Source organism: Podarcis vaucheri, assembly GCF_965113315.1.
Source record: "Podarcis vaucheri genome assembly, chromosome: 17".
Taxonomy (NCBI): Eukaryota; Metazoa; Chordata; class Lepidosauria; order Squamata; family Lacertidae; genus Podarcis; species Podarcis vaucheri.
In genome coordinates this window covers 12,146,805-12,173,285 of record NC_138755.1, presented here as the reverse complement: position 1 = coordinate 12,173,285, position 26,481 = coordinate 12,146,805, and the positions used below count along the sequence as shown (strand labels likewise).

The following is a 26,481-nucleotide window of genomic DNA, read 5'->3' as shown; positions in this document are numbered from 1 at the left end:
GATCCTATTTATAATCTAAACAGAATAATTCGATTGCAAGCAGTAGTGGAACTTGTAACCAATGCAACGGCCCAGAGTTTGAGACTTATTGCACAACAGTTGGATGAAAGTAGAGCCGCCATTTTGCAGCTGAAAATGGGAATGGATTATGTACTTGCCAAGCAGGGAGGCCTATGTGGAGTCTTGAACTTGACAGGGAATGCCTGTTGCTTTAAAATTTCAGATAATGGTGAGGCAATCCGTGTGTTGGCCACAAAGATGGAGAATATAGCACATGTCCCAGTACAAACATGGGAAGGATGGGATATGGGATGGCTCACCAATTGGTTACCTAATGTCACAGGACTCAAAGGGATACTATTGTCTTGCTTGTTTTTCTTGACAGTAGTGGTAATGGTTTTATGTATGATGCCATGTATCATTTCATGTTTTAGAAGTACAATTAGCAAGATGGTTTCAAATGAGACTCTACCTCATATCATGGCCCTATACAGAGCTTTACCTCAGGAATATGATGAAGGTCAAGCTATCAAGGACACTTGGGATGAAAGTCCTTGAGCTTGAAAGGGGGGAATGAGGCATCAGGCATAAGCCTGCATTTTATTAATGTTTGATCAGGGCTTGTATATTAAAGAGAGAGCTTAAAGATTTTCAAAAGTTTCATGCCAGGCAGACCAGCTGCTTAAGAAAACACTGGCAATGTTTTCCTCCTAGACAAAGGGGCCCCTTTGATTTATAGCAGAAAACAATTCTCAAAGTCGTAAAAGCTGGAATTACAGACTGAGTGAGGACACTGACCCTACATGTTACAGAAGATAAAAAAGGCAGAGATAAACATAATTAATAGTTGGTAAATAGTAAAATAATACCAATGTGCCTCCCAGTAAAATGAGCCAGATCTTCTTTCTAAGGTTAAAAGGCCAAGACCAAATGGAGAAGCATCTAGCTGGCAGAAAGAGAGCATTTTTGGAAGTCTTTTTAAAGCATTTTTGGGAAGTCTTTTTAAAGCTGTTTCTTTCTTAAACTGAGAAAGTTAGAGGGCAATAAATGTTGGGAAGAGCTAATGGGAAAAGCAACTGGCTGGAGAAGGGGGGGAGTGTAAACTGAAGAGGCTTCTTTTGGAACTGTTTTTTTTACTGAGTTCCCTTTTCTACTTTAAAAAGGCCTTATTCCTTTTAAGAGGCTACCTGTGTTGTGTATTAAATATATTGGCTTAAATGTAATTATGCAAAGGATTTAAGAAATGCTAGATTTCATATAGTTGTAAGAGTTGTATTTTGAAATTAAGTCAGCCACCAGTCTAGCCCCCCTTGCCAGACAAGAGACGCCATCCAAGCAGTCCTGATATATTAGTTGTCAGACATTTGTTTAGAAACCTTCAAATGAAGGAGATCTTTCAATGTTGATGTGAAACTCAAGATCCTTGACATATGTTTAAGATAAAAATTTAAGATTAACCATTTGTTTTAGAAGGCAATAGGGCAAGGAGGGCAAGAGGTGAGCTGGTAATTAAGATTCCTTGTTGAGACACATGTAAGATATATTACTACTTATTTGTCATTTATAGATGTAACAATATATAGCTCTTTGTGTTCCATATAAGGACAGGAGGATATGGGTGTATCTTTTAGGATTGGTTATAGCAATCAGCCAATAGGAAATTCAACCAGGCTGATTGGACAGAGGCAGCCAAAGGAGGAGCAAAGGGGGCTGGATTAAGGGAATATAAGTGCTGGCCATAATGGCAGGAGGCCAGGCCAGAGCTTGGTAACCATATACCACTGTGCCTCTCATTTATTTGTCTGACAAATAAATTATTATTTTAATTTCTCTATTGCTGCGTTGAATATTTCATTCCAGCTAAGCGTTAACCACAAGCAGGGTGCTACATTACCTTCCCAAGTATTGCATTTATTATATAACTGATTTACACATTTGCAGATCATATTTATATACTTATCTGAAGGTGGAATATTTGTTTTTATAACTTGTTTTTAATTACGAGCATTGTGGCAGAAAGCAGGGTATGAGTAACTGATGAGATATCAGCCTGTGAAACTCTCAAATTCCCTCCATAATTTTACCAAATCATACAGCCACTAGCTTTTGTTAATAAGTCTATCTGTACAGATCTGACTGAAAACCTCAGCACCTCTGGCTTTTATAGCTCAATAATAAGTGCCAATGCACATCCTATCTAAATTCAGAAGATGTGCTCAAGCATGGAGAATTATTTAAGCTGCTATCTACCCACACAGCAGTGGCTCTTTCAAGATTATCAAATTTTAGTTGCAACTTGTTTCTTACAGACATTCTATTGCAGGGATATTGCAATTTCCTAGAACTAGCTATGCTGTATTTATCAGAAAACCAAATAATTTTCCAAGATAGCACATGCATCGTCCCTGCAGCTTCAAATACAGGTTCATTAATATTCTGATTTTCAAAGCTGTGAACTTTGTCTCCCCAGTTGTGGGGTACACATTTAATGTAATTATTTGTTGCCTGAAATAATAGATACAAAACTGTATAGTCAAGAGTGCTATGAGATCCATCATGGGAGAAAGGTGGGATATAAAGGTGCCAAATATTTGAGGACTACACTGGCTGCTGCAGAGAGTGAATAAATTTAAATTAAACCAAATTTTAATTCAATTATTTTTAATAGAAATGACAGTAATTACTACTTTTTTGTTTTAAAGGAAATCTTAAGTTAATGCAAACAGATATGTTAAAATCTACCCCAATCTACCCCACTTGAAATTGAATCATGACTAAATCAGACACACTGAATTAAAGTTGTTTTTCTGTTTCAACAGAAAAAACAAAGGGAGGGAAATCTCACTTTTGAGGTTAAGTATTACATGTGCCACACTATAAGCTTGTTCAGACAATCGTATCTCAGACTATTAAGACAATATGCATGTGCTTTTGTCACACACAAAGCTCTATTGTACATGCTGCAATTAAACCAGGAAGCTTCCAATTAACCGTACTTTCCCACTTCATCCAAACTAGCAAAATGTTATCAGCTTTGGAACAAGCCAGGATATTACACCAAAGTTTGAAGCCAGCATATTAGCCCAGTAAGGTTAATTAGAAGTTTCTTGATTTAATCAAAGCTTACACCAAAGGGAAAAACACAGAGACGGCCTATGCAGGCAAAAGGCTTGGGAATATCACAGCTTTATAATCCAAGGTATGATTGGTCTAAATGTTGCCATAAATCATGAACTGTATTTATTATTATACGTCTTCTGCTGGACCCAGGGCCAGGAAGCAGGGTGGATTTGATTTAAATCAAATCGATTTAAATAATGATTTAAAGTACTAGTCAGTAAGACTTGATTTAAATAATTGTGTTTTTTTTTAAAAAAAAACATTCCTGCTGGTATAATCTTAATATTTACAACCAGATGAAGGTTTGATTTTTGGAATAATAAACTTTCATAGTAGTTTTTACAGTTACATCAAAAATTACAGATTTGGTTATACTATTAGAAATACATAGACAGATAATTATGAAATTATTGTGAGGCTTAATAAGTTAACTGTTTATATTTGGACAACTTTTCCACTGTACATTATTGGAAGAAGAAAAATAATCATTTCCTTAATAACAATTTGAACATTATAGCATATGTATCCATGTTTGTTAACTGATGTGATTAAACTTTTTTAAAAAAACAACCAACTTAGACTGAGTTTCAGCACACATGAAGAACTTAAAACAAATCCTTATTTCCTGATTATAGCCTTTGGACTATAATGTAACTTAAATAGAAAACTATCTTTAGAAATATTTTTCCCTCCAAAAGCATTTTATTTTAAAAATCCAATTTAAATCAAAATAATCAATTATTTTTTTAAAAAAATCCCATTTAAATTTTAAAAAATCTGATTTATTTATTTTTTTAAAAAAATAATTGATTTTTATCCACCCTGCCAGCAAGCCATCAGTGGCTCAAGGATCCAGTATTTCACCAGGATCCTCCACTGAACCAGCAGGGTGATCTGTACTTGTTTTACATCCTCAGATGGAGGGATCTTAAGAGAGCTGTGCATAAACAAATGCTAGCAAACCTCAATGGACTGAAGCAAACTGGTAAAAAAAGAGTGGACCAAAATTCTTCCACAAGCATGTAAGAGACTGATGAAGTCTAAATTATTTTTATAGCCTCTACGGGTATTAAATCTGCCCCTGGGGCTTTCCCATTTCAGTTGGGCTACCAGACTCTAGATCAGAGGTCCACAAACTAAGGGCCATGGGCCGGATAAGGGACTTGTTTATCCGGCCCACGGCCGCCGCCCCCAGCTCTTACCGGTGCTGCGCTGCACGGCTGCCCACTTCCAGGTCGGAAGAACACCGGAAATAGCTTGTGCACATGCACTATTTCCAGTGCACATCTGGGTCAGAGGAGGTCCGTGCACATGTGCACAAGCTATTTCCGGTGCTCCTCCGACCCGGAAGTGCGCCAGAAATAGCATGTGCGCACGCATATGGGCACGTGCTGCCCGCCGCACGATCGGCACTGGAGACACTAGCCCGAGGCCTGGTAAGTTTGCTGACCCCTGCTCTAGATCTCTTGACGTTGTCTGGGCAGCATGAAACAACAGAGCATGCCCTTCTTCATTTCCAGTATTACACAGACATTCGAACCAGGTTTATCCAACCCATCTTATATAAGTTCCCTGGGCATTCAAAACAACACAAGATCTCCCTGTTACTACAGGACAAAAGCCCAGAAATTACATATTCAGTCACCAGATTTTGCGTTGCCATGACAGATATTCGTCGAAGGATGGTCTATGATACAATTCAGTCCTAAATTGAAGGCCCATATTGTTAGATCCACTCTTTTGAAGCCCCACCCTACATAGTTGTTTTAACTGGTCTTTTTAAAATTTTCTCATCAGTTTTTTTCATCCTTTATTTATGCTTAATTAAGTATTCTATGTATACGGTTTAAGCTATGTTTGGTTCTTGCTCCCAATTATTTAATAATTATTTGCTTAGACTCTTACTGTTATACTATTTATTTAGATGCTCTGCTTATGCTGGTCTGTGACCATAATAAAGTAAATTTCAACTGATGAAGTCATACAGAAAATGATGACTTATTGCTGCTGAAGGTGGTTCATAAGGTGTACTTAGTTTTTCACACACAGCTTTTCCACTTTGGCTTTATTTCTGCTAAATAAATCATGACACTGTGTAGTATGTCATGTGCTGCTGTTCATCTGAGGTTGTGTTTACCAAATTTTAAGGCCTCATATGTAAAACCACAGAATTCAAAGAGTATGTACTTCCTTTTTCCCATGATTGTATAGGATAGCTTATGACAATCCTGGAACATTAGCTACTGTCACAAACTGAGATCAAGGGAACCCATTAGAGAAATCTCTAAATGCAGAATAAATCATGTAAGAAAGATTACAACTGAAGTCATAATACAGATAGTACGGTCAGAGAGTTAAGCATATGGAAAACATTTAATACATTTTACAGGAAGGTAAAGACAGATGATACTGTATATTACATTCCCTACACATAAACACATACCAGCAGCAGGCATACCTTATGAGGCTTACAGGATGGATTTTTGCTGCTGCTGCCACCTATATTTTATCTCTCAGGAAGAAAGCTCAACAAATGCAGCTCTGCAAAATTGGCATCAAGTAAATGTCCCATTGATTGAAAATAGGAACTTCCAAACATCATTCTTAGGAATAAATACATTTTCACCAAAGCAGCAAAAACAACATTCCCAAAATTTTGGCTGAAGATATGTTTGGAAGGCCACTAACATCATTGAGTGTGTAACCCTCTTACCTCAATGCAAAAATAATTAATTACTGTAACACAGTCACTTTTCAGTGCCCGTTTCTGAAAGTTGGCCAGAGTATTGCAATACACAAGGTAGATTATCAATGCCAGTTTTCATACTGTTAAAATCAACACATTTTGTCGTATACGGCAGAAAAACTAAGACACTTTAGCCACACCTGTGCCTTGAATCAATTGATTGAAAGGCACTATAACATATTTACTTACATTATTTATTTTTGGAAAGATATTTGCTAAGCCTGCATTTTTTACAACTTAGGACAGGGTGAATTTTTCATAGTGAAAGGAAATATAAAAGGGCACACTAGATAGTAGATCTTGCTACAGGGACACAAAAGATCTCTGCGCTAAATTCTACCTTGATCTAGCATATTTTGGGGAAAGTGGTTTGTTTTTCCTTCTGTTCTCTGTGGGTTTGGATGCTTCTTGTTATATTGCTGTCAAACTCGGCACAAGGTTTCCCAAGGTGAGGGTATTAGTTTTCATCAACGCTGGACTGCTGGCCACCATTCTGAATCAACATTGTGGGCCCAAGCATTATTTTTGTGTGATCGCACATTTTAAGGCATGAAGGGTCCAAACTACAGCAATTTTGAAACTATTTGGCAGGTCTTTGTCAAATCTGTCACGATGGTTATAACCTGCGCCTAACCTGGCATGAAAGGGCCTGAGGTGGACAAACTGATCTTCATCTACTTTTGGACACAAGAGGCAGTTTTTAATCAATATGGTAGGTCAAATTAACCCTAATTAAACTTTAGTTCACAGAGAGAGAGAAATTGATTCGGGGTCATGCAGACCCCTGGGTTAGTGTGTGTGTATGCACAGTCCTGTTGTCTTTGTCCCCATGGAGAAGGGGACGACAGAAGACGAGATGGTTGGATAGTGTTCTCGAAGCTACCAGCATGAGTTTGACCAAACTGTGGGAGGCAGTGGAAGACAGGAGTGCCTGGCATGCTCTGGTCCATGGGGTCACAAAGAGTCGGACACGACTAAATGACTAAACAACAACAACATGCACAGTCCTAAAACTTAAAAAATTGCACTATCCACTTAAAAATATTATGAGATTTATTCAAATTCCTGGGCAGTGCCAGGCATTTCCCACTATAAAAAAGGAGCATACTTTGGAGTAAAATGAAAATCTGATCTAAGTTTCAAATGTGAAAATCAACTCTCAAACTGAAGACACTAAGATGGCTATGGCTGGTCCTCTCACAAGCCAATCCCATCTGACATAGGAAGTATTTCTATCACTGACTTCTCACCAGAGAGAAACATTAATGATTGCCCTTCTAGAATTCTCCTAATCTTCAAACATCAAGACTGCTCTGCCCAACCATTTTCCATCACCAGAGAAAACTTCCAAATATTTTTGTTTTAAAAGCAGCTATACTGTTGCAAGCAAAGAAACCACACATCATCTGTTTTATCCTAATTATACATATTTCAATGAAGAGTGCTTCCCACTATGTATTGCCACAAAAAACTCATTTCTCATTTAGTTTGCACACTATTATATGTTGTCTATATACATTCCTTCATCTGCATAGAAAAAAGCAGCATTTAGTCACAAATAACCACAAGCATAAGCTTCTGATGTTTTAGGTTGCTCATTGTTTACTTCTGTCCCTTCTACAGAAGGGACTGTTAGTTGATTGATTCCCAGATGTCCTGGATTAAACATATTCCACTTGAACCTAGGTAAAAGCCCTGCTTATCCCTGGGCTTGAGTTAAATCATATGAGCAGATCGCTTTGGAGACTTCTTAGAAACTTTGCAGTCAGCTCTCATGGTTCACCTGACCCCCCCACTCAAAGGATTACAAGCCAAATGGGAATGAAAGTGTGAGTGGGAAAAGGCCATATAAGCTGCCATGATAACCAGCTCCCTCCTGGCCAGCAGTTGAAACAAACAATGTAATTTACTCACATAAGATTTGGTGTAAGGAGTTGCTACGAGTATCAGCCCTGTTTCGTATTTTGCCTCAACCAGGCATGTACTAAGTGGATTCCACAAGGCACTGTTCTTCCAGCCTTAACATATAATAATAAATACTAGTTGTCCACTTTTCACAGCTGTTGTTAATGTTACTGAAGACTTTTCCACATGTGAAATATGCTGTGCAAGGGCTGCTTTAAAGCTGATGTGATCATAGCACCCTGATTAATGGATTAATCAGTCCTGTGCAACTCTTCCCAAATAGCAGCAGCTCCTGGTGCAAATCCACTCCATGTTTGTGCATAAACATCAAATATTTCTAAGTTACATTTACCCACTGTAAACAGTTACCATATAAAAGCATATAGTAAAGCCTGGGGGTCAAGTGCAGCCCTCAATGCATCCCTATCTGGCCCTCAGGACTCTCCTCCAGGCCACACACCCTCCTTGGATGTTTTTGAACTCTGATTATGTCTCATTCCCCTGAATTGAGGATAAAGAGAGATACACAAATGTGTGTAGAAACAAGCCTAGTGTAGAAGGGTAGAAAAAATACATTAACTACTCCACCCACTTTTGCCGCTGCCCCTACCCACCACTGGCATGTGGGTCCTAGAAGACTGTAGCCAAATGGTATACAAATGTACAGCAAATAGTCTTGGCCAAAAAACTTACAAATAGGAAATAATCAGACAAGAGAACTTCAATACAGACTGGCATTTCTTCATTATGCATGTTAACTTATCAGTCTACTAAACGAGACTGCCATCAGCAGATAGAGACCCATGGAGAAACTATTAAGATAACGCTGATGCATTTTACTGTATATATCTGTGTACAAAGGACATGCTGAGATTGTTTTGTTCATGTCTTATTTTAAAAATGCCCAGAAGGGACTGCAGCCCTTACTCTGAATAACTTTCCAAACACTTGGTGTTTAGAAACCCATTATTTAATGCATTTCTCAAGTGCTCAAACTGTTTAACACACATAATCTCACAAAATGCAAGGCAGGTCCATATTATTGTCCTCCTATTACAAAAGGTGGGGGTGGGGCATGAAGGAAACCCTAAATATTAAGTATTATTATCAAAGCCTCTTGCATGCAGAGGAAGCACGGTGGAAGCATTGTTTTTTTATATTGTATTTTTTATGCTCCAAACAATCCTGATATCTACGGGTAAGGGCGCTATACAAATTTAAAAAGCAATGATAATTAAGTAATAATAAACCAACAGCAGAAGCAGCAAACCATGTGAAAGACAAAGTAATGATGGGAGACCACAGAGCAAGACGAAAGCACTCTAGAGATAAAAGCCTCTTTTTTCTTTTGCAAAAGACTAAAAAACCCTGAAGACAGCCTAGAGCAGGACCAGGGCAAACACGTGTTTGCCGACACAGGTACCGGGGTTACCTGTAGCTTGCCTGCAGAACACGCACAGCCCAGACACCACAACCCAGGTCCACAGGTCGCCGTAACGTGTGAATCAGCCCTGTGGGGTGTTTTGGAAGGAAGAGCACGGGAGGTGATGGGGGGGGGAGCGGGGCGAAGCGGCCTTGGAAAGGCGACTCCGGGGAGGCCTGATAACGAGCTAATAACGGGAAGCGGCTGCTGGCGAAGGGGGCGTGGAGCGGGGCGGGCGGCGCTGGCCGCAGCAGCGGGAAGAGCCGGGGGCCGCCGGCGCTCGCTTACCTTCGGTTCCGCCTAGGCCCGGTACGTGCCCCGAGGGCGGCTGCGCCTCATGAGGGGCCGGCGGAGGGCCAAGTGGGCCCCCTGCCTTGACGGGAGGCGGGGAGGCGGAGCAGGGGCGGAGCCGGGGCCCAGCGGGGAGCGGGGGGGAGGGGCCGGCGGGCTGAGGAACCGCGCCCCCCTCCGCGGGTGGGCCGGCCTCCCTGAGGACTAGCGCCGCTCTGCGCCCTCCCAGACGCGAAGACGCCGCCGCCTCCGAGGAATTTAATTTCTTTGGCTGCTGGGCTCCCCCTCCTCTCTCTCTCTCTCTCCCTCAGCCTCTCCACTTCCTGCCAGAGGGGGCGCCGGAGAGGCGCTTTTCCGGGCCACGTGACCTCCCGGCCTCCGACTCCGCCCCGCGCAGGTTTTACGGTTGCCATGGGGACGGGAAATAGGGCCTAGAGGGGCCTAGCGAGCCCCGCCCTCGCCTACTTTAGGGGGCCGAACCGGCCCTCTGGTAGTAACAGTACATTGCCACCTGGGCAGGTGCGGCTCGTCTTAGCTCGGCCCGGCGAGCGGTACATCCCGCAGCATCTAGCGGAGCACCGCGGACTCGAGGCCGATGCATTGGTCGCGATTCCCTTCCAGGGTTCACGCCAGGCGCACGCAGGCAGGAATTCAGCCGGTGAAGCTCGAGGGGGAAAGTTGAACCTTTTGGCCTGTTGCGCGGCGCTCGAAATAGTCCGTGATTTAAATAAATAATAATAATAATAAGACTGGCGCAGCCTTACCTGGACCGGTGTGTGTGTAAACTTTGTTGTTTAGTCGTGTCCGACTTCGTGACCCCATGGACCAGAGCACGTCAGGCACCCCTGTCTTCCACTGCCTCCCGCAGCTTGGTCAAACTCATGCTGGTAGCTTCGAGAACACTGTCCAACCATCTCGTCCTCTGTCATCCCCTTCTCCTTTCCCAACATTTTCCAGGGAGCCTTCTCTTCTCATCAGGTGGCCAAAGTATTGGAGCCTCAGCTTCACGATCTGTCCTTCCAGGGAGCACTCAGGGCTGATTTCCTTAAGAATGGAGAGGTTTGATCTTCTTGCAGTCCATGGGACTCTCAAGAGTCTCTTCCAGCACCATAATTCAAAAGCATCAATTCTTCGACGATCAGCCTTCTTTATGGTCCAGCTCTCACTTCCATACATCCCTACTGGGAAAACCATAGCTTTAACTATATGGACCTTTGTTGGCAAGGTGATGTCTCTGCTTTTTAAGATGCTGTCTAGGTTTGTCGTTGCTTTTCTCCCAAGAAGCAGGCGTCTTTTAATTTCATGGCTGCTGTCACCATCTGCACTGATCATGGAGCCCAAGAAAGTAAAATCTCTCACTGCCTCCATTTCTTCCCCTTCTATTTGCCAGGAGGTGATGGGCCCAGTGGCCATGATCTTAGTTCCTTTGATGTTGAGCTTCAGACCATATTTTGCACTCTCCTCTTTCACCCTCATTAAAAGGTTCTTTAATTCCTCCTCACTTTCTGCCATCAAGGTTGTGTCATCTGCATATCTGAGGCTGTTGATATTTCTTCCAGCAATTTTAATTCCGGCTTGGGATTCGCATGATGAATTCTGCATATAAGTTAAATAAGCAGGTAGACAATATACAGCCTTGTCGTACTCCTTTCCCAATTTTGAACCAATCAGTTGTTCCATATCCATATCTATATCCAGTTCCATATCCATATCCAGTTCTAACTGTAGCTTCTTGTCCCACAGAGATTTCTCAGGAGATAGACGAGGTGATCAGGTACTCCCATTTCTTTAAGAAATTGCCCTAGTTTGCTGTAAACTTTGTAGGAGCTTACTATGTCCATAGTTGGACACCTATTTACTGTTGCTTTCTATTTACAGCATTTCTGTGCTCCTTAATTCTTTGCATTTCTAGGTGGTGCACATAAAAATAATCTGTAGAAAATGAGGCAATTTTTTAAAAATGCAGCATCAAACCAAACACAACAAATGGGGCCTCTGCATTTTTCACCCGAGGCCCTGCTCCACACACTGCCTCCAGGGGAGGTGTAGAGGATAGTGGCACGGAAAGAGACCTTTTCAGTGTTGGCTCCCCATTTATGGAATGCTGTCCCCAGGGGGAGGCATGCCTGGTGCAATCACTATCTGGCTTTAGGCACCAGGTAAAAAACATTTTTATTTATGCAGGTGTTTGGATCTTAATTTTCTGCTTATCTTTTTGTAGTTGATGAGTGAGATACAGTGCGAGTCACTTTCTCTAATAAATACTTTTGTATTTTGTGTTTGGGATGGCCCTCTGTTTAGATCAAATCAAATGCACTGCCATCTGTTGGAGGATTATGGTTTGAGTGCCCTCTCCGCGTTTGGCAGGAATGAATGAATTCTGGCTTATGTTGCAGAGTTCCTAGTAATGAAGTCTTAATTCATTTGGCTTCTCCTTTGCCTCCCTCTTTTCTCCCCCTCCCCCAGAATCACAGCTCTTGTGCCTTCAGGAAAAATTGATCAGGTCAAATTCCCAATAGCCCAGTCCAATGCATGCTTACTCAGTGAAGTCCTATGTTCAAGGAGGCTTACTCTCAGGTAATGTGTATAGGATTGTAGTCTTACTCTTGTTGTGGGAGGGTCCACATTACGCTAAATTTCTGCTTGTTATGTACCCATTTCTGTTCATTTTTAGCTGCTCAGTGCTGCTGCTGTATTGCTTTAAATTTAATATTAATAGAATTTATATAGCCACCAATTTTATATTTCTGTAGCCTTGTGGGCAGGATGGCATATCTCAACATTTGCAGGCAGTTGTAAAAGGATATTATGAGGCATTTGTTGTTGCATATAAAAACTTGGCAAATAATAGTACAGGGGAAGAGATGGGTTAGGATTCAGATGTATTGACCCCAACCAATGTGTGGGAGGGAAGAAACTGGATACTTGCCAATGGATCAATAGGATCTGTTTCAAGGGGGGGAGGGTCAAATATATCTTCTACAAAATCAATGACTAAATACATTTTTCCTGCCTGCTGTCGCCCTACTGGATTCATTGAGGCTTTTGTAGGATTGCAGTATTATAAGGTCTTCCTTCATCCTTATGGAAAGGCATGTGGGAGTCATATGTTAATCTAAGATTCTGCAAATTAATAGTCTTTAAGGTTCCATAAATGACTTTTATTCTTTTTTGTAACATATAGAAATGAGAGACTCTATTTCAAGTTGAAGGAGAGGGTAAACTTTATTCTGGTGGTTTGCTTTTGATATGTGTGTTTTCATCTATCTCACAGTGCAATCCTACATACGGGTCTGTTGAGAAGTAGGTGCTTACAGGTAGGTGCTTATAGTATAACAGATTAAGTTACCTCTCATTCATGCTGTTGACAAAAAAATTTAAAAGCATTTATACAACTTCAGTGCTTAGGTGACTACTGCTTCAAGGGAAGAGCAAGACTTCTTGGCCCCAAAGCAGCCACCAGCAGGTCCCGAAGTCACCAGCTGTCACTTGATCGATAACCTCTCCCCCACCCCTTTTTGCTTTTTGGAACACCCTTTTTGGCCACCACCACAGACCATGTTTCTGTCCTCAAAATAGCTTCACTGCCACACTGAAGCATCTCTGGTGGTGGACCTGTGTGGAGAGGGAGATTCATAGAATCCAGCAGCTCCTGAAACACCCTTTCCAGGAGCTAAAGATTGCTCTCTCCTAAGCTCTAGATTTTGTTCCAATATTTTAACTCTTGTCATGTTTTCTTACACAATTACCATAGCAAAAAAAGGCTGGTGTGTGTACATAAAAATGTCTTTATTTACATCCATGAATAAGCATGCTACTCTGCTACATTGAAAGGAATTAATGCTTAGCAAATAAATGCCACAGTTGCCAAGATTCTGGACTTTCTTCAGTAATGAGATACTGAAGAGCTCTTGGGGGGAAAAGAAGAATCGATCTTCTTTAAACTACAGATAAGCAAAATCAATTCTTAAATAGTAATACCATAGCAGGCAATTGATCAAATATTGTTAAATACTAAATATATTTACATATCACTTATCCTCATAATGAATTGATCGCATATCAACACAGTGCTTGTGGGGTATAATGACCGCATCATAGTTTCCAAGTCCATTCTGTGCCAGTGTGTGTGTCTGCTGAAAACATGTGTGGCAAGATGCTTAACAGGTTCTGTGTGCTGCTGGGTATAAGGCATTATGGTTCATATTTTATCTTTTGTTCCAAATGACGTTAGTGCTTTCTGCAGATGCTGAACATTTCAACAATTTAAGCTGGGTCTAAGGTTTTGAACTCCAAATTGATGAAGTTGCTAAGTGGTTTGGCTAAAGCCTCTCGAGCTCTAAGTGCCATCTCTGTAAGATGTTCATTTGTCTAGCTGTCCCCAGTAAAAGCAACGATCAATAGGGTCTTGTGGCTTGGAAAGCCTGTCTCTGGCTTCTCCCAACAAAGAACAGAGCACAGCCCCAGTGTGCACGTGAAGGTAGCCTCAGAATGTCTTCCTCATTTATTCCAACATTTTCTCAGGATGCAGGTGTTCATGAAAAGCAGAGAAGGGAAAACTGGGACATGGAGTTGAATATTTCAAGACTATTCTTCCTGGAATGTTGCTGAAATGCCATTTCCCCTCCCCTTTGCCCACTACCTTAGCATTTCAGAGTCCAAGGATTCGGAAGGCATCTCGCAAGTCATCAACCTCATAAAGTGGCTGTGAAAGAAAGAAGAGAATGGTCAGGTTTGCAGGAGGCACAAGAAGAAGGAGAACAAAAGGTTAGAGGTAAAGCTGATGAGTAATGAAGAAAAGATAAGGGCAGAAAAAAGATGGAGGCTAGTGATCCTGAAAAATCAAGTTAAAGGAAGCAGAGAATGGCAGATGAGAAAAACAAGGGAAGGAAGGAAGGAGGGGAAGAGGTACAAGAAAAGGGGTAGAAAACCTCATTCAGAGGGAAATACTTCTCACCAAAAGGATACGGCGGAGCCTTCTGGTTAGACGCACAGAATTTTCATGAAGCCCTTCCCAAGCTTTGAAGGTCTTCTTGCGGTTCTCTACAAAGGTGTTCCAGCAGTAAAAGTAATCTGACAAAAAAGAGACGTGGTGTTCATTTCCCATTGCTCAACTTCCCCTCCAGATCTTATGCCACCTCCTAAACCCATCCCTAATGGGATGCGGGTGGCACTGTGGTCTAAACCACAGAGCCTAGGGCTTGCCGATCAGAAGGTTGGTGGTTCGAATCCCTGCGACAGGGTGAGCTCCCATTGCTCGGTCTCTGCTTCTGCCAGTCTAGCAGTTCGAAAACATGCCAAAGTGCAGGTAGATAGATAAATAGGTACCGCTCTGGCGGGAAGGTAAACGGCATTTCCATGCGCTGCTCTGATTCGCTGGTAGTGGCTTAGTCATGCTGGCCACATGACCTGGAAGCTGTACGCCAGCTCCCTCAGCCAATAAAGCGAGATGAGCACCGCAACCCCAGAGTCGGCCATGACTGGACCTAATGGTCAGGGGTCCCTTTACCTTTACCTTTACCTAAACCCATCCCTCCACCCTGTTTCACCTTTGAAGGTCATGATGGCAATCTGAGCTCCTGCCCGGTGGAGGCGACGCAGCCCCTCAGGTTCGGCATTCCGTTCCTCACAGAAGTACAGGCGGGCAGCAAAGATGCGCAGGGTTAGGTTAGGGTAGGCATACAAGAAGTCGGCCACATGCCGGGCGCAGTCATAGCACGGACTCCATGAGGTGAACCAAGTGATCCGATAGCAGTGCCTTGGGTCCAGGTCCCAGGTAGCGATGTAACGCAGGAAGAGAACTTCAACGTGGCAACCCGACTGAAGTAGCAACACAGAAGGATGGGGGGGGGCAGGACCAAGATAATACCGATAAACAATGAATGGTCAAATGAAGCATTTGTGCTGAGGCACAAGAAGTGAAGGTGTGGGGGAACATAAGACATTACTGAAGGTTCCCTGTTTCCAGGACTGAGTTGGTTAGTCTACAAGTAAGTGCTTGGACTAGTTTGCAGAATCAAACATTTTCCCTCAGGGATACCATTTTGCCAGTGTATTTGAATGATACCTTCCAGAAACCCTGCCCAGAAACTCAAAAGTGCACAAGTAAAAAGCACATCAAAGAGAAGATTAGATGAGCTTTACGCATATAGTGGTACCTCGGTTTTCAAGCGTAATGCGTTCCGGAAGACCGTTTGAGTTCTGAAACATTCAAAAACCGAGGCGCAGACAGTCACAAAAACAAATTGGTTGCAAGAGAGCTCCTGAGATTAACTGAACACAGATTGATTGCATGCAGAAGCCACGTGGCATGTTCGACTTCCGAGGCGTGTTTGAAAACCGAAGCATTTACTTCCGGGTTTACAGCATTCGAAAACCGAAATGTTCATCAACAGACATTCAAAAACCAAGGTACCACTGTATAATAATAATAATAATAATAATAATAATAATAATAATAATAATAATTTATTTATACCCCACCCATCTGGCTGGGTTTCTGCCACCCTGGGCGGCTCCCAGCATCATCATCATCATCATCATCATCAAGTGATAAAATATCAAGCATTAAAACTTCCCTAAACAGGGCTGCCTTGTCAGATGTTCTGTATGTGTGTAAAATGAACACATGGGGAGCCAGTGGGGATGAGTATGCAAGCTCCACCCTGCTTGTGCTCCAGCCTCAAGTCTTTATTCTACATGCAGGCACTTCTAAAGGACCCAGATTACAATGTGAAGGGAGGGTGGTTGCAGTGGTGTAGCGTGGGTTGTCAGCACCCGGGGCAAGGCAAGTAATTTGCGCCCCCTAACCCGGGGCAAGGCAAGTAATTTGCGCCCACTAACCCCTAACCTGCCGCCGCTGCCAGCTTCTTCTTGCTGCTGCCTGGTCTGGTCTGGTGTGGTTCTCTCCCGCGCTCAGCGCTGCGCTAGGCGGCCGCTGCACTGTCCCTCCCCCAGATAGTCCCTCGCTCTGTCTCTGCACCGCACGCCTGGCACCACCCCACAGTGGGCGGCAATCCGGCGGCTTGGATCAGATTCGCACAGCCAGCACTGCAGTGAGAGAGAGTGAGTGAGCCAGGTAGGGGCAGAGAGCTGAGAGTGCGAGCGCGCCCCCCCCAGATGTTGCGCCCGGTGCGGCTGGTCCCCCCTGCACCCCCACGCTACGCCACTGGGTGGTTGTGGGGAGCATGCAAGCAAGCCGCTCTCAAGATCTGTCTCAAAGTGCATAAGTAAAGTTTTTCCATTTGGTTCTGCTATTTGTATTATCTGGCCATTAGAAGGTATAGGGATGATTGGAGGGGAAATGGAAGAATGGGTAGTGGAGGTGCTTGCTCTTAGGCGGGGGCAAATCCATACGTTGGTTCAAACAGAATGCTGTATGGATTTCTGAGGGGCTTAGCTATAGATCTTGTATTCCACTAGTGGTGCCGTTGCTGTTTCCGTGTCATCAGTTCCTATGTCACTCTAGTAATGTTGGGACTGAGATACCACAACATGGTTACTGCTAATTCCACAATCACTCCTCTTGAAGGCTGGGCAACATTGGCCTAGGAAGCAATCATATTGTCAGGCCGTCCAATATGATCTCTCCAAATCCAGCAGTACTGAACCAGTGTGGGAATATGCAGAAATGGCAATTGCACCACTAGGATCTAATCTGAGAGTGAAATGGATTGCTAAAATTATGGATAAGATGCTGAGCATTCCATTGCTCATTGGTGCAGAAGGATGTATTAATGGATATGAGCTTCACTCGTGTTTTGTACCTTATTGCGCAGATATCCAAAGTCCAGGGAGCAGGATGTTGCACTGTTCCGCCGTTTGACCACATAGCAAAGGTATGTTTCGTGACGGCCTTTGGCCCAGCGCAAGTTTTTGAAGTTGTAGAGGAATTTCTTTTGTTTCAGAAGGACACTGCCGAGGGAAGCAGATATTGAAGTCGCATGTATAATGGGGACAGCTGTGATCTGAACAGAGAGCAACTTTAGTGGAGTCCATTGGTTCAGGAAAAATATATAGAAATGAGAATTCCTGGGTGCCAGGATTCAAGTTTGGGGCAGAGAACCCTTTGGTGAGAGAACCCCAGCAGAGATTTAAAGTCACAAAATTTGAAGCAATGTAAAGCGTGGTAATATAGGCTGTAAAACCTTAATGTGTGCCCTTTAAAAAGTTCCTTCCAAGGTTTCCCAGTTCTCCTAGCATAGGGAAAAGACCACACATTTGTTAAGTTACCAGTGGTTTACATACAAATTCTTCAAAGGTCAGGTTCATGTGCTTTGGAAAAGTTGCACAGGCACTTTTTACCAAGTGGTAAAAATTCCTAGATTATTAGTATAGGAACTGAAGAGTGGCTTGTGAAACCCATGCTGAAACCTCTTTGCATGCTGAGCTTCTCAGGTAGACTAAGGGTGAAAGGCTATTATCACCATCATTCCCCACTAAGTTTAAGAATAAGAATACATAAAATAGCATTGTGTCTGCCACAGGCTTCTTTTTATACTGTATAATGTCTCTAAAGCAGGGTGGGAGCAAGTGTGCAATGTACAGAGTAGGAGTGTGAAGAACTGTGTTCACCAAAGCGAAACATTCACTCCCCCAAAGGCAATGCAAAACAGAAGCGAATGGGTTAAAAATAATCCCAGCGCACCATCACCTCCTTTCTCTGCACTCTCAGTATGGGCTCAGCCAGCTACTTTAGTTTCCATGCATGGATGATCTGGGGGTGGACTTTGAAACACAGGCTTTATAAGTTCGAGTGCTCATACAAGCACAATATAATGACCCGATGTCAACAGAGAGGCTTCACCTTCAAAGCAAACTAGTTTTTACTGTAGCATGGCAAGCAACCTGGGCCATATTGGCAACTTTGTAAGCCCATGAAGCAGGAGATTATAGGTGCTTTCAGATGGTTTCAGTTCTATGGGTAAGAGTCAACGTCATACTAAGGAGAATGTTCTGAAGACCTCCCCTCTTCTTGTGTCCCCAGGCCCATGCATTGTTCTGAGGGGTTTCCCAACACTCCAGAGGTTTTTTTTGGGGGGGGCAGTTGTGAGGGAAGCCCTGTTGCACTAGCAGAAGTGTTGGTTTCCACTACTGGAACTGGGTAAGGTAAGGTAAAAGGTAAAGGACCCCTAGATGGTTACATCCAGTCAAAGGCGACTATGGGGTGCGGCACTCATCTCGCTTCAGGCCGAGGGACCTGTGCTAATTTATATCCATTATTTGCTGTGCTAATTTATATCCATTATTTGCTGCAGTTGTAATTTCCAGCAGGTTATAGGCCAGGAGTGGGTAACCTTTATTTTTTGTCATGGGCCACATTTTCTTGGGAATAATCTGCCAGGTGCCACAGGCCCATAGTGGATGGGGCTCAAATCAAAAGTTGGAGGGACTTTGAAATATTTCAGAATTGCATACCTCCCCCTCTCCTCTTTGCTCTGTCCATTTCAGCCTCTCCTGCCCCATTTCTCCCCATCCATTTACACAGCTTAGAACCATTCACTTGCAGCAGGCTCCTCTTTGCATCCCTCCATCCATCTCAGCTCTGTCCATTTCCAGGGCTCATCCAGACTTCCACTGGTGCCATCACTTTCCTTCTCGAGCCTCTGCTCCAGGCTAAAGCAACTAGAGTGCTCTGACATAACAGCTAGTGTGCCATGAGAAACTCATTCACTGATGAAACATCCTTGTAAAACCAAAGCAGCTTCCCATAGAGGAGACCTCTTTGTACTTTAATTCTGGCCTTGCCTTCTTCCAAACAACCTTCATTAGATTCAGGCACATCAAGCTTGCTACATCAAGTGTGATTGAATCATCTAGTCACTTCTGATGCAAAGAAGAAAATATCTACCCTAAGAAGGGGCTTCCTGTTGTGTTTCTGTATGAGTCACTGTTCTGGGCTTGTTTCTTTGCACCAGAAGGCATGTGCAGAACATTTGACCATGCAGAAACGCGGGGGGTGGGGGGTGGATTCCTTTGACAGACTCCTCTTCTGAGTAATTCTTAGTTGTATGCACTCTAAGGGTGCATAATAATGTGCAACATTTGAATAGTGGGCCCCATTGTCAAAGCACACACCTCCCCCCAAAAAAACATACAATTTTCTCTTTAAGATGTAATTTCTGTGTATTTGCAACAGAGATTGGCTGTGCATAGCACAGATAAGCTGCAGTTTGTATGATCAAATGAACCAACCTTCATTCCCCTTCCCTAGGCAGATTTCCAACATTTTAAAGTACTGGCAAATGTACATTTAATTGAATAAATGTGCGTGAAGTACTTTACAAATAAAAATGGCTGAGAGTCCCCCTGTAGCATGGGGTGGGGAGAGAGGTGGAAAGCGGATAGCTGAACATGTGGCAAATGCATTGTGCACAGCAGAGAGGAAAAGCAAACTCCCACTTAAGAATAAGAAAAATTGCTGAGTGCAGTTTCTTTTTTCAATACGTGCACCCCCATTACGTTTGTCGACCCATTATGTATGTGCACATCCTAAAAACAATTTGGATCTCTCAGTCGGGTAGTATGCAGAAGAACTTGGACTGCTTCCAAGTCCTAGTGTCCCATTGAAAAACATCTGGTCCCAGAACAAGAAATAGCTATATGCAAAAAGCCAATCCTGGTGTAGCAGTTCAAAAGCGGATTGCATGTTAGAATGGGACTGGCTTTGGGAGGCGAGAGTTCCTTACAACTATAATCCTGTCTTATCAGCACCAGCCTTTTTTGCATCATGGCAGCCCTGTGAAGTACCGTATTTTTCACTCCCTAAGATGCACTTTTTCCCTCCTAAAAAGTAAAGGGAAATGTGTGTGCGTCTTATGGAGCGAATGCAGGCGGGAGGCTCTGCTCAGTGCTCACTTTAAAGAGTGGAGCGTGTGTGCGGCTCTTGGGGGCTTTTCCGGGAGGTGAGGGAAGGGACAGAGGGCAGCCCGTCAGTCCCTTCCCCCACCTCACGGAAAAGCCCCCAAGAGCCGCGCTCCCTTTAAAGAGCCGCGCAGAGCATGTGTGCATCTCTCGGGGGCTTTTCCCTGAGGAGGGAGAAGGGCAACCCATCAGTGACAGGCTGCCCTTCTCCATCTCCGGGGAAAAGCCTGCAAGCACTGCACACACGCTCCATGCAGCTCGTGAACGGGAGCGCTGAGCAGAGCCTGGGATGCAGACAGGCTCTGCTCAGCGCTCCCTTTAAAGAATATTTTTTTTCTTGCATTCCCCCTCTAAAGACTAGGTGTGTCTTATGGTCATGTGCATCTTCTGGAGCGATAAATACGGTAGGTTAGGATGAAGAAATAATAAACTGCCCAAGTGCACCCTGTGAATCTCATTGCCAAGAAAAGATTTGAACATGGGCTTCAATTCCCAAGCAATGCTCTTGCCACAGCACCCCACTGGCTCAATAGAAGTAGATTGCAACCTCTGATTTCCAGAGCAGAAACCAGGGACATGTGGCAGCCAAGGTTAATAAGCACTTTCACACCCGTCTGAATCCAAGGGGTGAGACTTAAGCACATGCGTATTAGTCACTTACTATAATACATGGGGACTTGAAAGGGCTTATATTTGGCTGTCATGTGCCACTCTTCTGGAAATGGGAGTTCACAAACTACTCCCAAGAAGGGTAGGGAAAGGCATGCCATGAGACATTTTTGTCCAGCTGAATCTCATAAAGTCTTCTAATTCTTTAATGAGTTATTAGCTTTCCCATTTGCCCAGATTAACCCAGAGAAATGTTCAACCCTTTGCTGGTGTAATACCGAGGTAAGAGGGAGAGGGAACTGAGAAACTAGAGGCAGATGGTCTGGGGGTGGACTTTTTGTGGTTGCTGCGGACATACTCCTAAAGTAGCTAACGCACTTGCATCTGATTTAAAGAAATGAAACAGAGGAGGAGGTACTCAGTACAAGTTAATATAAGTTATGCTACAATACAACTCGATACACGTTATGATCCTCTGTGACGGAGGAGTGTTTTATGAATAATATAAATATTACATATTCTGAAATTCTGAATTGTACATCTAAGGAGAAGTGCACACTCACAAGAAGACTGGAAGACCTATAATTTAAGACCTACCAGGTCTTAGTTTTGAATTCGTTTGAAAAATCATTTTTCTTTTTAAATGATATATTATGTTTTTAATTTTTATCAGCTGAAAAGGAGCTCCATTGTGAGACAAAAACTGAGACAAAGATATTATGATAAATAGACAAATAGATATGAGTCATTCACATCTGGAAACTGCAATTAGATGCATTCATCTATAGAAAGCTGCTTTCTTGCTAATCCCAAAATAAAAGATGCATTTGTTAATTATAATGCTTTCTCTTTGCTAATGTGAATGAGTGCAGATTCAGAAAATTTGCAATTAGATCCATTCATCTATAGGCTAGACAGGTGTTCTGTTAGCACCCATACGTGCAAAGTATTGGAAATCTTTATTGGAGCAACACTTTTTGATGCAGGAAAACATAAGCTTTTGAGTTACACAGAAATCTCACCCCACTTGTCTAATTATTTTAATTGCCCAAAAAGGCAGTATAACCAAAACCTAAGTATGTGAAACTGTATATAATTGTTCTCTGCTAAACTCATTGCCCTCCCCTCTGTTGCACCCATCATTGTTGATTGTAAGCTTCTTGGGGCAGGTGCCTGTTTCTTTTGATTATGTTATTATATACTACAGACATGAAAGTCAAGAAGAAGAAATAATAATGATATCCCTTATTTTCAAGAGTGTATAGAACAAACTGAATGAAAAGGGGGGAAATTGTCTTAGCAAACCATGTGCAAAAAGAGAGAGAGAAAGAAGAGAAAAATTACTGGAGACATGGTAGAAAACAATAATGATAAAATGTGCGTGAGCAAGAGAGAGAGAAAGAGAGTCAACAGCATCAGAATATTGGTTAGTGAGAGATGGGAAGAAGCCATCTGGAGAGCTGAGTCAGATGGGGAAAAGAGAATAAAACACAGAGCAAGTTCATACTCAATGAATTCAGTGATGTAGCAATTATGCACTGGGGCAAAAGCTGCCCATTTACCTGTCCATGACTGCGCTGGGGCTGATGTGGGAAGTCGCTTTGAGTCACCAAGCTGCTACGCCGTGCGTCTGAATAGCCTTATGACTGAGGTACAGAAATGAAAAGTGTCGTTGGGTGGGTGTTCCCAACCCCCTTGACTCCCCTTAGGAGTCATTTTGTCTGGGGTGGAGTTACACAGTTCGCTGGAGTTGTGGGCCCCCATTCTAAAAAAGATGCTTGGTTCTGATTGGCTCCAGTTTCTTCAGCCTCCTCCCTCCTTAGAAATATATCTGTCAATTATCACATTAAAATGTAGGCAGGTAAGAAAAATAGTTACTGGTTCCAGCAAAAAAAAGAAATTGGTGCACCTAGGTTTTGCTTTCAGTTGCCCCATGGCTCAGCTGGTCTTCTTTTCCTTTTTTTGTACTTTAAATTTCCTTGGAGACCCCCCCCCCAAAAAAAATACATTGTGAAAACCTGTATTCCCACACATACACTGCAACCAATAACAGTATACATCTGTAAAGCATGTAATGGATGCTTTAGTTGTGATTCCTGCGTTGCAGGGGGCTGGACTGGATGACCCCTGGGGTCCCTTCCAAGTCTACAATTGTTTGATTCCATGTTCCTATTAAGTGAGCCACAAATTGGTATTGCCCCTTGGAACTGGCCTTTGGTTTTCTGGAGAACGTGCAAAGGAAACAAGGCACCACCATTCTCCCTCACCTTTCTGCTTCGTGCCTCTTGCCTCTTGCCAGTCTCAAATTGTGAGTCAATTTTTCCATAATGCTCTCTTGTGCCCAAGCGCTCAAGTTCCTCCGTTGGTTTTCTAGCAAAGGGGCTATACAGTGGTACCTCGGGTTACAGACGCTTCAGGTTGCAGACTCCGCTAACCCAGAAATAGTACCTGGGGTTAAGAACTTTGCTTCAGGATGAGAACAGAAATCGCGCGGCGGCAGCGGGAGGCCCCATTAGCTCAAGTGGTACCTCGGGTTAAGAACAGTTTCAGGTTAAGAACAGACCTCCAGAACGAATTAAGTTCTTAACCCGAGGTACCACTGTACTTCAATGAATGCTATGCAGGCTGGACTTAAGGGGTCCAGGGGTCCTTTACCTTTACCTTTTTCTCTTTCTCTCCTTGTGACTCCACCCCGTGCTGCTCAGCTGCCTAAGGAACAGCCAGTGGTGTAGCATGGGTTGCCAGTGCCTGAGGGCAGGGCAAATGTTGTGGACTGGGCAGCTGTCGGTCTCTTCTTGCAAATTAGTCCCAACCTGGGAGCAGAGAAAAGGTATAGAAAAGCGATGCCAGGAGTGCCGCTGTGTCGCTTTGCCCTCCTGGCCTTGCAGTGAGGCACTCTGTGCAACGCACATGGCTCTGGCAGTGCTTTCCCGCCTTCCTCTTCCTCTTTCCCTCCTCAGTGGGCAGCGGCACCCTCCCTCTCCCTCTCGGCCAGCCGGGGCGGGGGGATGTGGCGCACGCAGGCATCCTTTTGCCGACCATGAGGAGAAGGAGGAAGCGCCCCTGCTCCAAAGGCCCAGGCCTCGTTGCACCTCTTCAGGATTTTGTGCCCCTCTGCCGCACCCATGCTACGGCACTGGGAACAGCTGGGATTGGTGCAAAGGACTCTGGACTGCAGCAGGGAAAAGCTGATCTTTAACTGGAGCCCTACCTCTTCTTAAAGCTGGACCATAAAGAATGCTGATTTCCGAAGAATTGATGCTTTTGAATTATGGTGCTGGAGGAGACTCTTGAGAGTCCCATGGACTGCAAGAAGATCAAACCTATCCATTCTGAAGGAAATCAGCCCTGGGTGCTCACTGGAAGGACAGATCCTGAAGCTGAGGCTCCAGTACTTTGGCCACCTCATGAGAAGAGAAGTCTCCCTGGAAAAGACCCTGATGCTGGGAAAGATGGAGGGCACAAGGAGAAGGGGACGACAGAGGACGAGATGGTTGGACAGTGTTCTCGAAGCTACCAGCATGAGTTTGACCAAACTGCGGGAGGCAGTGGAAGACAGGAGGGCCTGGCGTGCTCTGGTCCATGGGGTCATGAAGAGTCGGACACGACTAAATGACTAAACAACAACACCTCTTCTTCCCAAAGCTCAACTGATCAGTGGGGAGGGTACCTGGTGGTCAGGACAACTGTAGGATGAGGCAGCTGGCCAGCAGCAGCTGGGATGGTGGCAGGGGTAAGGGATGGCACACTGCTCAGATGGCACACTTCTGAACTGGAGATAGAAAGCAAGGCCATGATCCATGGAGACTATGCATACTGAGCAGAGGCTTGAGTAGTGCCCTGAGATATACAAAACACAGTCAGGATAAGCACATTTCCCAGGCCTGCTGGAGATGATATTGGCCTGGCGTTGTGCACAAATGCAAACAGATTATGTGCACAGTCTCCACAAAGCCTGGCGAATGTGCACAACCGCCAGTTATTCTGCACATTAACTGTGCATTACTGTATAATCTTCACAACAAAAGCATATAGTCTTGAGTGCTCTAAGAACTTCATACACATGAAATAAGTGCCCTCATAACAGTCCTATCATATAGGTAAGTGTAATGAAATGTCACATTGCAGAAGGGATAGAGGCTTGTTCAGAGTTGCCTGGCAGATTCCTGCAGAGGGACTTCTTGGTTGTCGGCTCAGCCTCCTAGCTACTGTGGCACCCTAACTCACATGCCTGCCATGGATGCTTTTCTTTAGATTCCTGCATTGCAGGGGTCTGGACTAAATGATCCTTGGGATCCCTTCCAATTCTAGTGTTATATGATTCTATGTGACATCTAGCAACTCTGAGCCAACAGCCTCTTCTGGAACTGTGGAGAAAGACAAAAAAAATGTTGTTGTTTAGTCGTTTAGTTGTGTCCGACCCTTCGTGACCCCATGGACCAGAGCCTGCCAGGCCCTCCTGTCTTCCACTGCCTCCCGCAGTTTGGTCAAACTCATGCTGGTAGCTTCGAGAACACTGTCCAACCATCTCGTCCTCTGTCATCCCCTTCTCCTTGTGCCCTCCATCTTTCCCAACATCAGGGTCTTTTCCAGGGAGTCTTCTCATGAGGTGGCCAAAGTACTGGAGCCTCAGCTTCAGGATCTGCCCCTCCAGTGAGCACTCAGGGCTGATTTCCTTAAGAATGGATAGGTTTGATCTTCTTGCAGTCCATGGGACTCTCAAGAGTCTCTTCCACCACCATAATTCAAAAGCATCAATTCTTCGGCGATCAGCCTTCTTTATGGTCCAGCTCTCACTTCCATACATCACTACTGGGAAAACCATAGCTTTAACTATAAGGACCTTTGCATCAATTTATTTGTTTTTTCAAAAGCACACATGATGTGACATCAGATTAGTTTGTACGTCATATTTGCTAACAAAGCACACTGGCTCTCCTAACCCCTTCACCACAGCTGTTTGGTCCTAGATACTGAAGCTTTTACGATGATGTTCCTCAAGAATATCATCCCTAATACACATCTCAAAAATGATACTGGAGAACTGGAGAAGATGCAAAAAATGGCAAGCAAAATGATCTTGAGCCCATTGATTGACTTTGCCACTGACACACGTTTGGATGTGATAACTGCAACATCAAGGGACAACTTAAATGTATGATTAAACCAACAACAGATAAATTAAGGGCTATGAATTTGCTGAACCAACTTTTAAAAGGGATTCAAGAACGGGGGATGTGAGGAAGTCAGGAAAATATGTGAATTTAAGATATAAAACTAAGAAAGAGGGAATTTTTGTGTTTTTCCTATATGTGTTTTTTCTTTTTTATTATTAGTGTTTAAATGTATGCATTTTTGTGCTTAATGTTTGTATTGTTGTATTTTGTAGTATGTATTTTGTATTTTTATAAAAAAAACACCAAGGGACAACTTAAATGTATGAATACCTCATGTATAACTTATTTATGTTTCTTCAGATGCAGGGCTTGACAATTAAGCCTGTTCACACAAACACATGGTTGCT

At 43.4% G+C, this 26,481-nt stretch overlaps 2 protein-coding genes and 2 long non-coding RNA genes across 12 annotated transcripts in view; 2 read left to right on the top strand and 2 right to left on the bottom strand.

Moving 5' to 3' along the window:
• The window catches only part of PHC1 (polyhomeotic homolog 1), a 36,331-nt gene extending 26,064 nt beyond the window's left edge, over positions 1-10,267 (bottom strand). For 2 of the 6 annotated variants that reach the window (XM_082204654.1, XM_082204656.1), the window contains exon 1: positions 9,483-9,811. The gene's annotated coding sequence lies outside the window, so the exon portion shown is untranslated. Of the gene's footprint in view, positions 1-9,482; positions 9,813-10,249 lie in introns of those variants that run through there. The other 4 variants (XM_082204658.1, XM_082204659.1, XM_082204655.1 and 1 more) reach the window with 3 other exon arrangements.
• On the top strand, positions 9,891-14,246 carry LOC309522111. 4 transcript variants are annotated; one of them, XR_014214846.1, is made up of 4 exons: positions 9,891-10,143; positions 11,952-12,062; positions 12,760-12,802; positions 14,133-14,246. It is a non-coding gene; the product is annotated as an uncharacterized lncRNA (long non-coding RNA). The 4 variants fall into 4 exon arrangements; XR_014214847.1 differs by having other exon boundaries at positions 9,891-10,257; XR_014214848.1 differs by having other exon boundaries at positions 9,891-10,265.
• A 167-nt stretch (positions 14,247-14,413) lies between these two features.
• Positions 14,414-23,746, bottom strand: AICDA (activation induced cytidine deaminase). The gene is made up of 4 exons (XM_082205271.1): positions 22,520-23,746; positions 17,252-17,399; positions 15,035-15,305; positions 14,414-14,558 (listed from the first exon to the last, which is right to left on the bottom strand). The coding sequence occupies exons 1-4, from the start codon at positions 22,525-22,527 to the stop codon at positions 14,422-14,424; spliced, it is 564 nt and encodes a 187-aa protein (XP_082061397.1). The 5' UTR covers positions 22,528-23,746; the 3' UTR covers positions 14,414-14,421.
• On the top strand, positions 15,305-26,110 carry LOC309522138. Its single transcript, XR_014214897.1, has 3 exons — positions 15,305-15,896; positions 17,264-17,323; positions 25,928-26,110. It is a non-coding gene; the product is annotated as an uncharacterized lncRNA (long non-coding RNA).
• The last annotated feature ends 371 nt before the right edge of the window (positions 26,111-26,481 follow it).

Bases quoted from the DNA above. Each gene is read 5' to 3' on its own strand.
- AICDA (XM_082205271.1), bottom strand. The intron at 15,306-17,251 runs GTACAAAACACG...TTGCTACTTCAG, and splicing joins TTGGATATCTGCGCAATAAG to TCGGGTTGCCACGTTGAAGT. The intron at 14,559-15,034 runs GTGAAACAGGGT...CTTTTTTGTCAG, and splicing joins TGCCATCATGACCTTCAAAG to ATTACTTTTACTGCTGGAAC.